Genomic DNA, 14,263 nt, shown 5'->3' on the forward strand with positions numbered 1-14,263 from the left:
CGCTCCGGCCCGCAGCCCCCCACACCATGTCGGTAGAGCTGGAAGAGGCCGATCTGCCCCTGACTGAGGCGGAAGAGGCACCGCTCTCCCCGGAGAAGAAAGCAGCCGCTAGGAAGGCGAAAGGAGGCGGCTCCGGCTCCTCGTTGTCGCCGTCGAAGAAAAGAAAGAACAACAAGAAGAAGAATCAGCCCGGCAAATACAGTCAGCTGGTGGTGGAGACGATCCGCAAACTGGGCGAGCGCAATGGCTCCTCGTTAGCCAAGATCTACAATGAGGCCAAGAAGGTGGCCTGGTTCGACCAGCAGAACGGCAGGACCTACCTGAAGTACTCCATTAAGGCGCTGGTACAGAACGACACGCTGCTCCAGGTCAAGGGCACCGGCGCCAACGGCTCCTTCAAGCTCAACAGGAAGAAGCTGGAAGGCGGCGGCGAGGGGAGCGCGGGCAGCAGCGCCCACAAGTCCCACAAGAAGGCGACGGCCTCCACGTCCCGGCGGGCGGAGAAACCCGCGGCCAAGAGCAAGAAGCCCGAGAAGAAATCGCACAAGAAGGGAGCCGGCGGCGCGGCGGCGAAGAAGGACAAGGGCAAAGCCAAGAAAGCCACCAAGAAGGGAGCCGCGTCTCCCGGGGGCAAGAAGGTGAAGAAGTCGGCAAAGCCCAAGGCGCTCAAGAGCCGGAAGGCATGAGATCGGGGCGCTGGGAGCCCCGCGCCGCCCCCCGGACTTTGAGCCCCGCGGCACAGACTGCTCTGAGGACAGACCCCAGGGGACCCGCTTTGTCTTTGTGTTGCTGATTCGGCTCCGCAGCCGCCGCCGTGCGCGGTGAGCGGGGCTGCGGCCGCCCCGGCCCCCCCCTTCCCCTTCTCTGCCGCCTTATTTTTCTACCCCAACCCCCCATCCCACACCGCGGCTTCTCCCCGATCGCGCCCTTTTGTTTTCGGCCGTGCCCTTCCCCGCCTGTAGACGGTTCCCGGCCCCCCCACCCCCGCTCCCCCTTGTCTGCCCGGTTGTTCCCAGGGATTTTTCCCGCCCGGTTTCCATAGTAGCCATTTTGCGGCGGGGCCCCCCCCGCGCCACGTGGGCCGGTCCCGCTCCCGCCGCCCGCGCGCGCCCCGCCCCGCCCCTCCCGCCGAGCGCGCGCGCTTGGCCCCACCCCCTTTCCCTCCGAGCGCGCGCGCGCGCCCCGTGCCTGCTCGCGGTCGCCCCGAAGGGATACGGCGCCCTCTGCCGGCCCGTGGCGCCCCCCGCTGCCATGGCAACGGCCCGGCGCGCGGGAGCGGGCGCCGCCTGGCGGCCACCGGCCGCACCTGCGATGGCCTTCGATGTTTTTGTATGGGTCTGGGGGGGGAGGGAGGGGTCGGGTTAGCGGGGTCTTTTTTTGGGTTTTTCTTTGTTTTTTGTTCTTTTCATTTATCGTCGTTTCAAATAAATTGTTACAAAACGCCGCCCCGCTGACGCGTGTGTGCTCCCTGCAGGCGCCGGGGAGCGGGCGGGGACGGGGAGGGCTGGTCCCCGCTGGCCGGGGGTCCGGCGGGTGCTGATGCGCCAGAGCCCGCGATCCCCTCCAGGGGAAGGGCAGGAGCAGAGGGAAGAAGGTGCTCTGCCATGGAGGCGAGCAAGGAGCGCGGTGCTGTGTAGCTGAGCTCCCCGAGGACCCCCGGGGGGCACCCGCAGCACAGACCCCCGCCCCAGCCGGCTTGGAGCGGGGGCAGCTCCCAGGGCTCACCCCCACCTGCCTCCTCGGCCTGGAACGGCCCCCAGGGCCGGGTCCCCGCGGCAGGAGCGGAGCGGGGGGAGCGCCGGAGCCCCCCGCGGCCGTGCCTATTTATAGCACCCGGCGAGGTTGCATAAATCCCAGCAGGGATCTGGGCCATCTTGTTCTGCTGCGGGAGGGCTCATCCCTCAACCCGGCTCATCGCCCTCTGCGCTCCGGGACCCTCGGGGCTGCAGGAGAGAGAGGGAACGGGAGAGCAGCCCCCAAGTTGGATCCCTGCTGCAGGCCAGGCTGTGGGTGCACGGTACCCCCAGGCCAGCTGTGGTTAAAACCACAGCAGGGCAATGCTGCCCTCACCCAAACCATCAATACCAGCCTCACACAAGGGCCCTGCCCCGCTGCCCCCAGCAGTATCAAGCAGTTTCAATGAAGCCCCAGAGCTGCTGCAGCCCTGGCGAGGTGCTGTGCCCAGAGCATCAACATGCTCCCGATGCTGGGGGAACACAGCATGGATCAGCCCCATGCACAGCCATCCCCATGAGGAGGGGACAGAAGGACAGCAGCCAGCGGTGCCTGGGAACAGCCACAACATGAGGCCATGGCAGGGCCTTTCAGCATTCCTGGGAAAGGAGCAGCCCCTTCCTCCAGGGCCCAGGCCAGCTCCTTTATCCTTTTGCCCCTTGGAGAACCAGCAGGGAGAAGGGAAGAAAGTTTTACTCCCTGAAGCGAGGTCCATCCTGTAAATGCAGCAAGAGAAAGCTGCTAGAAGAAACCAGCAATGCTCTGCTCTGCTCCAGGAAGCTACAGCCTCCCTCCAGGTCTGCATTTAGGAGAGGCCAGCCACCATCCTACTGCTTACACAAATTCCACACCAAGCCTGGGTGCCTGCCCACAACCTCAGGTCCCAGGAGAGAGCTGGTGCTGTCCCAGGAGAGAGCTGCTGCATTCCAGCACCGACCTGCAGCTTGTGTCCTTAGAGAACAGCTGACACTGCAGGTTTGGGAAGGCTGGCAGAGTTATACCTGGAGCAGGGGGGTCACCCTCCGTGGTTGGTCAAACCAACCATATCTCAGGGCACAGCTCCCCTTGGCACTCACCTGCGAGGCAAACAGTGGCCACAGGTAACCACCCCTCCAGGTAAACCAGCAGGGCATTCCTGTGGGCAGGTAAGGGCAGGGGGAAGGCAGGGGGCCTCTGGCTGCCCAGCACAGGGACAGCACCAGGATGACACACCGTGCCAGCCCAGCTGGACCTGTCTTACCTCACAGGTTGGGATGCCAAGAACTGCGATGCTGGATCATCCCCCCAGTGAGCTGCCAGGGGTGCTGCCAACCAGGAGGGCCAGGCTCTGGAGAGAAACCCAAGCCCTGAGGACTTCCAAGGACCAGTGACTCATCACCCAAACAAAGCCAGTCCCAGAGCTGAGGAACTCAGCTGGCAGAGGCTCTGCTGCACGTGGCAAGATGCACAGCAGCCTCCCACAGCAGGCAGCTGCAGCTCCAGGTCTGCGCTCGTCTCACCTTCAGGCACCCAAGGAAGCAGAGCAAGAATCCTGCAGCCCCCCTGCCCTCTCCTTAAGGGAAGCACAGATCAGCAGACACTTCCAGGCTTGCTTGGCCTCTGGGAAGCCTCTGCTGAGCCAAGTCCTTCCCATTTTATGAGCTCGGCTGCTCTGGTGCTATGAAGCATTCGGAAGAGAGAGCCAGGACCAGCAACACTGGCTCCAGAAAGCTACAAGACCAGTCTCTGGAGCTGCAGGATTAAAGGTGATCATGTCCACTCCAGCTTTCTAGTAAAGATCAAGACTTTCAACTCTCCTGGTCACGATGGTGTTCAGCTGTGAGGTTCATGAGGTGATAAAGGCCAAGCATTTCAGCAATGTTTGGTGCGACAGGATTTCCTTCAGTCTGCCTCCCAACAGCCCAGCTTTCCCAGCTGGTCCGTCATGTCTGTTAGAGGAAGCTCAGACCCTGGCTGGAGCTCAGTGTTGAGGGCACTACATATGCCACCAGCACCCAGCCATAGTGCCCACATCACCCCACCATCCTGGGCAGAGCCACACAACAGCCAGGGTGGCTGCAGAGCTCCTCAGGAGCAGCCCCACTGTCTTTATTCCTGCCTGGAGTGCTGGCAGTGTGGTTGGCAGGGCAGCAGGCAGGACGCTGCCCCAGAGACCAGCCCAGCACCCTCAGTCCAGCCCCACACCTCCCACAGCCCAGCACAGACCAACGAGCACCCAACCGTGACCCCATTGGGAACTGTCCAAGCTTCCCACAACCCTTCCTCCCCAGAACCCAAGCAGAGCAGTGCTGGTCTGCAGAGTAGCCACCAGGACAGCAAACTGGCAATGTCCAACAAAGGAGAGGGTATGAAAGCAACAGTCTTCTATCTCCAGGTTACTCCCTTCCCTTCAGGATCAGTTTTTCTCATCTCTGCCTACTTATCTGCAAGGTCACCCAGAGGGTCCTGGAGGAGCCCATTGGGAGGAGAAAACATCTCCAGGACTGGGGAGGGTCCTGGTCCAGCCTCACTCTTCCTCTGCTGTATCCAGCCAGGAGCAACTGAGGCTTCCTGGCACTGGTGACAGAGCAATCAGGCAATGTGGCATTCCAGTAGCAGGGAGAAGAGCCAGACAACAGTATTATCTGCTCCCAGGATAGGAAAAGACTCTTTGTCTGAGAGAAGGGCAAACACAGCCTAGCAGCGGTCCTGTCTGGTGTTTTACTAGTCCTTCCACTTGGAGAAAACTGAGCCCAGACAACAAGCTGCCACCAGAGCCTGCCAGATTCCATGGGTTTGGTGAGGTGACAAGACACAGCACATTTGACAGCATTCAACAGGGAACCAGTTTAATCAGGTATTGGGTTTGCACCGTTCTTTTCAGTATCACAAGTTCTGCATTTTTCTAAGAAATACAAAACACTCTCAGGTTTACAGAACACTGGTCCTGGAGAAGACAAGAGGGAGAGAACAAGACACTTGGATACAGACACATCAACCACCACACTGGGCAGCAGAAAGCAAACTGCTCGTCCCCACCTTGCTGATGGTAACTCCCTTTACAGGAGGCAGAGAGATCCGAGGGGGGCTTTGTTGCCGCAGCGGGGCTGTGCCCCCCACCCACCTGAGGTCGGTGACCGTGGGATACCTCCACACCCCCATGAGCACACCACCAGTGAATACGCTGCTTCCACATTCCAGGGTGAAAACCCCCTTCCTAAAGCCGGTTGACAAGTGTCCAGGTTCATCTACTCTAGATCTAAACATTACACTCAGAGCCAGGGTAAGTTACTTCATCCACGAGATTAACAGCTGATTCCATGGGTCGAACACATGCTACTTAACAGCACATAAATAGGAGATGCTTTTTTTTTTTTTTTTTTTTACTTAAAAAAAAACACGTGATGAAGGTCTACGGTCGGGTTGCCTCGACACTGCCGCATGCACACGACTACGGGGCTCGCAGAAGCGGCTGCGCCCAGCAGCCAGGAAAGCTGCCTCTGCATCAGCTATTCCAGGGGTCACGGGACAGCTAGCCTGCCCCCATGCTCGCACACTATCCACACAGCCATTAAATAAATACAGTGCTATCTAGGAGCGGGCTTTGATACAGGTTTTGAAAAGAAATATTAATCCATAAGAGGGTTTACAGTTAACACGTATCATTGTCACTTTATTTCTCAGAACCAGAAATAGTGCTGAACAAACAAACAAACACCAACAAAAAGAGGGAGACGCAGGATGTCATTTTCCAGAAGTGCAACCAGGGTACCGGGGAGCTCTCAGCGAGGTGAAGGGCTTCTGCAGCTGGGAGAGGAGGGGAGCCACGGCAGAAGATGGCAGCTCCCGCTCCCGGCGGGCGCCTGACCTTGCGACGCTCTCCGAGGGGATTTGTCACCGCAGCCTCCACCCCACCCCGCCAGCAGGACCCACGGCATGTGGGACCACAGAGCCCCCCAGCACCCACCGAGCCAGGGAGCTGCGGGGAGGTGACTTTGCAGGGGAGCACCCCAAAATAAAAGAGACCTTAAAATAAATAGGACCAAAGCTTCTTTACAGTAGGCTATGCACTAGCTTTACCAAGAACAAAACTAAGACTAACAGCCACTTCTTGCCAGTGGAGAAACTTTTCCTCTTCTTCACATTTTCCAGCCCCCCGCTCTCGTAGCTGCAGTGCGGCCGGAACGGCATTGCTGGGGATGGAGGGGGGGGCACGGCAGCAGCGAGTCCCATCCTTACACCAGAGCGAGCAGGGCCAGCTGGGGGGGCCCTGCACAGTCACAGGGCTGGCAGAGGGGAGAGGCAGCCGGGGATGCCCGTGTCCATCCCCACACCAGCCAAAACAGTCCTCAGCAGCTCCCAGCAGCTCTGCACCATGACCCAACCATACGGCTACAGATGTCACCACTGCCAACAGCTGTGATCCAGCTGCCTCCTCCAAAACCACTTCTTCCAGAGGGAAGAGGGGCAGGGTAGGGGCACAAGCAGGATCTGACCTCACCCATGCTCCCCCAGCACCCTGCCACAGCCCAGGCCGGGGGGGCTAGTGGAGGGCTGATGGGGTGCTGCCAGGGCTCACCACCCAGCCCGGGCTGAGGGGCAGGACGGGGAACCCCAGCCCCATCGGGAGGAGAGGTGAGGCAGTGGTGAGAAGGGAGCTGGGGGCAGGGGGACGGGGGGCAGCGCTCACTTCTTGGAGCTCTGCGTCTTCTTGGGCAGCAGCACGGCCTGGATGTTGGGCAGGACGCCGCCCTGGGCGATGGTCACGCCGCCCAGCAGCTTGTTGAGCTCCTCGTCGTTGCGGATGGCGAGCTGCAGGTGCCGCGGGATGATGCGCGTCTTCTTGTTGTCGCGGGCCGCGTTGCCCGCCAGCTCCAGGATTTCGGCCGACAGGTACTCCAGCACCGCCGCCAGGTACACCGGCGCCCCGGCGCCCACCCGCTCCGCGTAGTTACCCTTCCTTAGCAGCCGGTGCACCCTCCCCACGGGAAACTGCAGCCCGGCCCGCGACGAGCGCGACTTGGCCTTGGCCCGCGCCTTCCCGCCGGACTTCCCCCGGCCCGACATGGCCGGCAGGCAGCGGCCCCTCGCCGCCGCCTCTCAAAGCAGCGCCGCGCACAGAGAGTCCCGGCGCCTGCGGGGAGACAAACGCCGTTACACCGCGCCGGAGCCTCGCCGTCCCCGCCCGCGCCGCGCCGCGCCGCCCTTACCCGCAGGAGCCGCCGCCGCTCCGCCCTGCGCGCCGCCCGCCGCCGCACTGCCCGCGCTGCCGCCGCCGCGCCGCCGATATCGCCGCCCGCCCGCCGAGCGCCGCGCCCCATTGGCTGCCGCCGCTGCCGCCGCGCCGCCGATTGGTCCCCGCGCCGATCCCTGATTTGCATAGGGCTCGCGGCGCCCCGGCCGTGCCGGCGCCCAGCGCGGCCCTGCCCCGGCCCCGCTCCCCGATCCTGCCCCGGCCCCGCTCCCCGACCCTGCCCCGGCCCCGCTCCCCGATCCTGCCCCGGCCCCGCTCCCGACCCTGCCCCGGCCCCGCTCCCCGATCCTGCCCCGGCCCCGCTCCCCGATCCTGCCCCGACCCCGCTCCCTGACCCTGCGCCGCGGCACAGGAGAGGGGCTTTGGCCGGAGCCCCCCGTGGGTGTCCTGGCAGCGCCGCTCCTCACTGGTGCCCCGCTTGCCTTGCCCAAACCCTTGGCCCTTTCCGCGGCCAGCGGGATGCCTCTCCCGGGAGGATGCCTGAAGCCTGCGGGCAGGGGCGATGATCCAAGGGGAAGGTGGGAAGGGCAGCCCGCAGCAAGCACTACCCTCTCTTGTGTCATCACGCATCAAAGGGGCAAATTGTTTCTGGGGACATGTCACTCCCGGGTGGATTGCGGTCACCTCCTCGCCAGGTTGGAGTGACTGCTGCGAACAGCATTGGGCGAGCAGCCAGGCTCCAGTTTAAAGGTGATGGAGTTCTGCAATAACACCTCCTCAATAAACACTCAGCATAGGGGTTTTTTTGGTGATGCTGCTGCTGGAGCTCGCAGCCTGGAGGGAGATGATCTGTACCCTGTGTCTTTGCATTGCCCCTGACTCCCCAAGGGAAGGATTATGTTCCCCAGAGCGGGGAAAGTTGAGCATCCCCCACTCGTGCTCAGCATCTTCACTCCCTCCACAGCAAGTGGAGACCTGAAATGAATTTGAGATGAGCTAGTGACCTTTGGAAAAGCCTGATCTGCAGTTAGCACTGACCGGGCTAGGTCAGCTGAGCTGCTCATCCTGGAAAAGTGATGGCTGGGCAGGGAGAGAAACCTCCCGTTGTAGCTCCTGCAACAACAGGTACCAAGGTGACAGCCCCGGAGCCTGAAAATCTATTTATTCTGCCAGGAGCTGCTAATACAGTGATTCTCTTGCCTCATGTCATGGTGGGAGCAATGAGGACCCAGCTAGCAACAGGCTTTCTGGCTAGAAATCCTAATCCTACCCCAGCTTCCCATAAGCCAGGAAACCTGGGATCAGCTGCCTCCATAGCGCACAAGGGATTCAGAGGTGGATTTTGCTCCGAGAGCACTCAGGTCTCCCCAGGTGTCCATCCTGTGGCTCCTGCCCTGGCTTTGCTATCCCTCCCCAGGGACAAACCTCACCTACAGCCACCCCTGCAGAGCCCCAGGGACAGATGATTCAAAATAAATCCCCAGGGAGTATTTTCCACTGGCAAATGGAAATGCTCCAGCAATATGGTCCTGCCAGTACCATCAGAGCTCAGCAGTGAGTAGATGGGTCTTCCCCTCAGCACATGGAGAGGAGGTGGAAGCCTTCCTGCCTGTGAAACAGGAGCTGTGGGGCTGTGGTGGGCAAGGGGGACACAGACAGGCACACGGACAAGGGCACTGCACAGTCAGCCAGTGAAGCCCATTTTATTGTTTCCAATACAAAGGAAGTACTGATTTCCAGCGAGGATTTCACCGTGTAAGGCTTCTGGTCTGTAACATCTGGCTCTGTTTACAAAATCCCTGACCTCAAAAACAACGGCCCTATGCTACTCTGTAACGGCACTTTGGTTATCTGGGCTTTAATGAATGACCTTTATGAGCAAGGCAGAGTGCATCCCTCCACAGATCAAGGAAATCCTCTCTAAGTCTTCAAATCCCATTAACAAAATGATTGTACAAACAACGTGACTGAGACACACTGTCCCACCCTGCTGCCAATAGGGAAACCCGAGCAAAGTCCAGTTCCTCCCAGGCACTGTTTAAACATCTCCCTGTTTAGGAGCCGTGGATGCACGTGGCAACGCTTGTGCAGAGGGGGATGGCTCTGGCAGATCTTCCCAGCCTGAAGTTTCCTTATAATATTTACATCTTGTTTCTCTGTACTGCAGCCATATTTTGAGGGAGAGAGTATTGGAAAGGAATTTGTACAGAATCAGTGTGGAATTAAGTGGAAAAGAGGTATCGGTTTAATACCAAAAAATGGGAAGGGAAAAGCAAATAGGAGGAGACATGAACTGTGAACACTGACAGGAGGCAGAAGCTATTCCTCCCTGGCAGGCTGAGATGCTTCTCAGGGCTTTATCTGTGTTTGGCACAAGTGACTGGCAGAGAGGGAAGCCAGCAGGTTATATTCTCTCCTGTCAGCACAAGACAAAGACAAAATCTTTAAAGACAAACACCACTCTTTAACAAAACACAAAGAACAGAGACAACAACCTAAAGCAGCGTATCAACACCTGAGAGGCTTGTACAATCTCAACACCAGTCTGCAAAGCCTTCCAAAAACACCATGACTTACTCTGTTTAGGAAAATCAGGAGGTAAAAGGACGGCCAGCCATCCCAGCTGGTGTCTAAGCCTTGTGCTTCTTCGCAGCTGGCTCTCCCTGCTTCCCCAGCCACTGCTGCAGGATATCTGCGCTGGTTTTCTTTGGTGAAGGGCTGTGGATGAACTGACTTTTCCACTTGGGCAAATCCTTTTCTTTCTTCTGGGGAGAGCCCTCCTGGGAGTTTTTTAACCAGCCCAGCAACACTTTGTTGCTTGGGGTGGCTTTGACCTCCTGGAGAGACAAAAGACAGTGTGGGAGAGGTTAGAAGCACGGTAAGAGCAGGGCATGCTGTGAGAGCTGGTCCAGAGCAGGATGTGGAAGCTGAGCAACGGCCCTGCCTGCAACCAGGCACATCTGTGGGAGGTCCCTCAGGCTGCTGGGGAACAGACTTGTTCCAAGACCCATTTCACATGGAATTTGCCTCATTTGGCAGAGAAATCCTGGCACGGAGTGACAGTTTATTTCTGGAAGCAGAGGGAAGGGAATCTGTCTAGGGCTCTGCACTCCAGCATCAAGCATGGGAATGCCCTGCAGTTGCTGCCTGCTGCCGCCCCTCCTACAGCCTGGCAGCTCTGTCCCAGCCCAGGGACACCATCATGACTGACATCTCCCCTGTGGAGCTCCCACCAGCACTCACCTTCTTGGCCCCCAGCTCGATGGGTGCAACACACTCGGGCGTGTTGTTGCGGATGCTGTTGACAAAGGTGGACACTGGGTGGAAAACAATGTTCTCCGTGGGTTGGATGAGTTTCACGGCTTCTTGAGTTGGCACTTCAGCAAAGTCCAGCCATTTCCTGATGGCTTCATCCCCGTCCAGGATGGCTGGCATCCTAGGGCATAAGACAGTTGGAGCTAAAGCTCAGTACCAACACGGCAGAGTGTGGTGGCAAAAGCCAGACTTGTAGCTAGCAAGGAGCTGGCAGCCTGGGGGGAACAGGGAAAATGGAAGCAGCAGGATACTCTTCAGCAAGGCAGAGCACTCGCTTCACCAAGGTAGCTGCTCTGCTGGAAGAGGCAGAGGGACTGACTGCCAGGCCCATGTCAGGCAGAAAGTGATCCAACTCCAGAGAGTGATCCAACTCCAACTCCCTCCCGCAGGGCACAAAGATGGTGATTTATGGAAAGGGCATGAGCTGGTGACCCGAAACGAGCCAGTAATGTTGTAGTGCTTTTCTCTGAGGGCAGGAAGAGTAGGCAGGGCTCTCTGCCTGCGTGCTGCCAGGCTGGTGTCCAAAGGTGCAGCTCTCCTTCCCTGCCCCCCTCCACCCTGCAGCCCCTTTGCCTGCTCTCACTTACCTGTGATGGATGAAGCTCACGTCCTTGGAGGCATCCACAGTGATGATGGTGTAAGTGTACAGCATCTCCCCTCCCGACGGCGGCTCCCAGCAGTCGAAAATCCCAGCCATGGTGAGCAGCCTCCATCCTTTCCACTCATCTCCCTCTGTCTTCTCATCCTGCAGGAGAGGCCACATCACCCTGGTCAGTGCTGGCCCATGGGCAGCCAAAGCAGCGCAGATTTTCCAGTCATAAACTGAATTATTCTGAGGGCTTTCCAGGAGCCTTTCTATTGATTTGAGGTAACTCCAGGAGAGGTACCGGGACCCTCATTTTCCCACAGGCAAGCCAGCACCCTCCTCCCCTCCTGAACATCCCAGCTACCGGCTCAGCTGAAGGAAAGAGGTAGTGAAACTCCCAGCCCAGTCCCCTGTGAGCCACATTGCCCACCCATGCAAATACCCGGCACGTGGGGAGCAGCGAGCGTGACGGCGGGGATGCCGCGTCACCTTTCACAGCCCGGCGACCTCCAGCCACAGAGGGATGCCAGAGTGCCGAGCCCACTGCTAAACACAGCCCTGTTGGGAAAGAGGCTCCCAGAGATGTGCACAGCTGCAGGGAAAGGGGTTTTTTTCCCAGGCAGCTGGAGGGAGCAGGGACACAAGAGTTAAGACACAGCAAAGGACTCCATACCACAGCATCCTTGGTCTGGGGGAAGTAAATGAAATACGGCTGCTTCCCCCCACTCTGCTGCTGCTGCCACTCGTAGAAGCCATCGGCCAGGACCACACAGCGCTTGCCCTTGAGGAGAGCACCCTGGGGAAAGCACAAGTGAGTGGTGAGCAGCAGCCTCAGGCAGCCTGCGAGGGAGGACAGGGCTCCTGGGACCACTCAGCCCACTTGCTCCCTCTCAGGGCTTTCCTAAACTGCTCCGTGGGGTGCACAAATGCCACTAGTGCTAGGATGAGCTTTGCCAGCAACTACCCTTTCAGCTCTATTTTAATGAAATCCGCCACTTCCACAGTACAGGGCCTCGCTCCCCTCTGAAGCAGGCAAGTGGTGACCAGGACTCCCCAGGGAGACGCTTCGGCCCTGGTTCTGCTGACTACAAGATCTCTTCAAGCGGGACACAGACAGCAGCAGCAGCTCACCTTGTAGGAGGACTTTTTCAGCATGGTGTCACTGCGGCAGTTGGAGGTGTTGAACTGCAGTTTGGAGGGGTCGTCACTTTTGAACCAGGAGGGCACCAGGCCCCAGCGCATGTCCATGAGGACCCGCTCGGAGGAGTCGGCATCCTTTTGAACGAGACAGAGAAACACCTCAGGTCAGAGCCACGTCACAGGGACCACGAACATCCCCATAGCTTGAGAGAGGGGCTGTGGGAGATCCTGTGGAAGCAGCTTCTCCCCCTCCAAGGGGGGAACCAGCCAGCATCTCTGCTGAGAGCTGAGCTGGGGCTCACCGCCCCTCCAGCACTAACTCTGCCTCTGCTCTCCTGCAGGAATGCCCCTCACAAGCCGTGCAGAAACAGCCACTGATTATAACCCTCTGCATGCCTTTAACAACATTCCTGTAAGAATTAATATTCAGCAGAAAGCGCAAGAATATTTTTCAGGAATAAATAACTCTGTCCCACTGAAGCTCACGCAACAACTCTCTGGAAGAATTAACACAGGTTCTTTTCAGTGGAAGTGGCTGGAGACATGAACTCCCCAGCTCTTGAGTAAAGAACCATGTCAGCCTGGTGTCACAATCCTCAAAACCCCCCTGGTGACAGCAAGTGTTGCAAACAGGGTAAAAGCCTCACCTTCATTTTAATAACGTGATTTCTGCCGACCTGGTGCACTTTCACTCATGCTTTGCATATTACCTGCCTTAGGACAATGGAAACAGCTTGCGGTTTTCAGTTCTCCCCCAGCTCATTCTCGCTTTCTGCCCACATGTGCCAGCCCAGGCAAGAGGGGCCCCTGGGGCCGTGTGCTCCCATGGGACTGCAGTACAAGCACACACATATACACCTGCCACAGGTGTGTGCATGCAGGCATAGGTATGTGCACAGTTTTGTGAAGTCTTCCAGAGCCTCCCTCAGAACAAGAGTGGCAAAAAGGGACATTCTGCACCACACCAACACCCCAACAAGTTGAACAGCAACGGATGACCAAGCAGGTGTCCTTAATCATGTTTTCAGCCCCATATTCCTCTGCTCCATCAGTTATTGCCTGCTCTCTGGGGGATGTGGGACCCCCAAGGCAGGAAAGGAGGGTATGAAGGATGCCTGACAGCACTTCAGAGTGGTCCCACTGAGGTGTCCCATGCCATCCCCGGTGGCGGGAACGGCTGCAAAGTGCAGCAGCCCCTTCTGGTGCCCCACCAGCTGGGGAGGGGGTCCAGAGCAGGGTGTTTCAATTCAGCGCACCCCGTTTCACCCCACTGAACGCCAAAGAGCAGCAGTTGGCCAGGCACCCTCTTATGTGGAACCAAATGAGGTGCTCAAACAGTCGTTCAGGCTGCCCAGGTTGTCTGGGGGAGGTCGGGTGAGGCTTAAATTAGCCGGGATAACGGTCACCACAGGTGTACAGCTACCGTACAGCCCTGAAGTTGAGATTTTTTTTCTTTTTTTTTCCACTCTCCCCTACTATCAACGTAACTTGGACACACGCAGCAGTGTTACGAAATGCAAGTGGAAAAAAAACCCAACCAAACAAATAAAAGAGCCTCAGGAAAGCTGATTAAAATCAGCAGAGAAATTATAGGCATTTGGGAAAAAACCCACAAACCTCTACTAAGCACTTATACACGTATTTCTGCAGAAAACATAAACAATATGCTGGAAGCACGGTACCGATCCCCCTCACACCCCCCCGCCTCCTTCGGAACACGTAAATAATAACAAGACATTTTTTCAATTATAAGATTCAATACCTGCCACGTACGGCGAGCAAAGCGAAAGCAAAGAAGCCGCGGCCGCTCTGACCGGTTTCCACACCCCCTCCCCGGGACCCAGCACGGCCCCTTTTCCCACCGCTCCGCTTTGAGCCGCAGGATGCCCAGCACCCGCCCCTCGCCCCAAACAGCCGCCGCCGAGCCGGGAGGAGGTACCTGGTGGAGGTGGCGGCGGGAGAGCAGCACGGGGCCGCTGGACTGCGGGCCCTTGTTGTAGGAGGGCTGGTACCGCTCCTCCCGCACCCAGTCGGGCTGTCGGCGGCGGCCCCGGCGGTCGCGGTAGGCGCAGGCCCGGCGGAGGTTGTCGGCGCCCAGGGAGCAGGCGGTGCGCCCGCACATCCCGCCGGCTCTGCGGGCCCGGGCACCGCGCTGCGCTCCGGGCCGCCCGCGGGGAGGGGCCGCGGCCGGGGGCAGGGCCGGGCCGCGCCGCGGAAACGCCGGTCCCGCCCCCGACACAGCCAGGAAGAGCCACAACACGGTTTTATTGGAACGACACCGGGAGGACACGGAGCGGCGGTCAGGGCCGCCCGCC

General features: G+C 58.9%; 3 protein-coding genes across 4 annotated transcripts; 1 reads left to right on the forward strand and 2 right to left on the reverse strand.

The window, feature by feature from the left end:
- The first annotated feature begins 6 nt into the window (after positions 1 to 6).
- Positions 7 to 1,149, forward strand: LOC114057962 (histone H1x). Its single transcript, XM_027884845.1, has one exon. It carries the CDS (start codon positions 27 to 29, stop codon positions 684 to 686), a length of 660 nt encoding a protein of 219 aa, XP_027740646.1. The 5' UTR covers positions 7 to 26; the 3' UTR covers positions 687 to 1,149.
- Positions 1,150 to 4,545: 3,396 nt separating this feature from the next.
- On the reverse strand, positions 4,546 to 6,960 carry LOC114057952 (histone H2A type 2-B). Its single transcript, XM_027884806.1, has 2 exons — positions 6,924 to 6,960; positions 4,546 to 6,847 (listed from the first exon to the last, which is right to left on the reverse strand). Exon 2 carries the CDS (start codon positions 6,778 to 6,780, stop codon positions 6,400 to 6,402), a length of 381 nt encoding a protein of 126 aa, XP_027740607.1. The 5' UTR covers positions 6,781 to 6,847; positions 6,924 to 6,960; the 3' UTR covers positions 4,546 to 6,399.
- A 1,624-nt stretch (positions 6,961 to 8,584) lies between these two features.
- Positions 8,585 to 14,085, reverse strand: HMCES (5-hydroxymethylcytosine binding, ES cell specific). 2 transcript variants are annotated; one of them, XM_027884767.1, is made up of 7 exons: positions 13,888 to 14,085; positions 11,940 to 12,083; positions 11,482 to 11,604; positions 10,810 to 10,967; positions 10,151 to 10,343; positions 9,512 to 9,744; positions 8,585 to 9,419 (listed from the first exon to the last, which is right to left on the reverse strand). In XM_027884767.1, the coding sequence occupies exons 1-6, from the start codon at positions 14,068 to 14,070 to the stop codon at positions 9,538 to 9,540; spliced, it is 1,008 nt and encodes a 335-aa protein (XP_027740568.1). In that variant the 5' UTR covers positions 14,071 to 14,085; the 3' UTR covers positions 8,585 to 9,419; positions 9,512 to 9,537. The 2 variants fall into 2 exon arrangements, with proteins under 2 accessions (XP_027740568.1, XP_027740567.1); XM_027884766.1 differs by having other exon boundaries at positions 8,585 to 9,744.
- Between the last annotated feature and the right edge of the window lie 178 nt (positions 14,086 to 14,263).

Source organism: Empidonax traillii, unplaced genomic scaffold (genome assembly GCF_003031625.1).
Source record: "Empidonax traillii isolate 1590-97213 ecotype Southwest subspecies unplaced genomic scaffold, ASM303162v1 scaffold155:size2260171, whole genome shotgun sequence".
NCBI lineage: Eukaryota > Metazoa > Chordata > Aves > Passeriformes > Tyrannidae > Empidonax > Empidonax traillii.

Bases quoted from the DNA above. Each gene is read 5' to 3' on its own strand.
- LOC114057962 (XM_027884845.1), top strand. From the start codon at position 27: ATGTCGGTAGAGCTGGAAGAGGCCGATCTGCCCCTGACTGAGGCGGAA.
- LOC114057952 (XM_027884806.1), bottom strand. From the start codon at position 6,780: ATGTCGGGCCGGGGGAAGTCCGGCGGGAAGGCGCGGGCCAAGGCCAAG.
- HMCES (XM_027884767.1), bottom strand. From the start codon at position 14,070: ATGTGCGGGCGCACCGCCTGCTCCCTGGGCGCCGACAACCTCCGCCGG. The intron at 10,968-11,481 runs GTATGGAGTCCT...CCTCTCCTGCAG, and splicing joins CCCAGACCAAGGATGCTGTG to GATGAGAAGACAGAGGGAGA. The intron at 9,745-10,150 runs GTGAGTGCTGGT...TTGTCTCTCCAG, and splicing joins TCGAGCTGGGGGCCAAGAAG to GAGGTCAAAGCCACCCCAAG.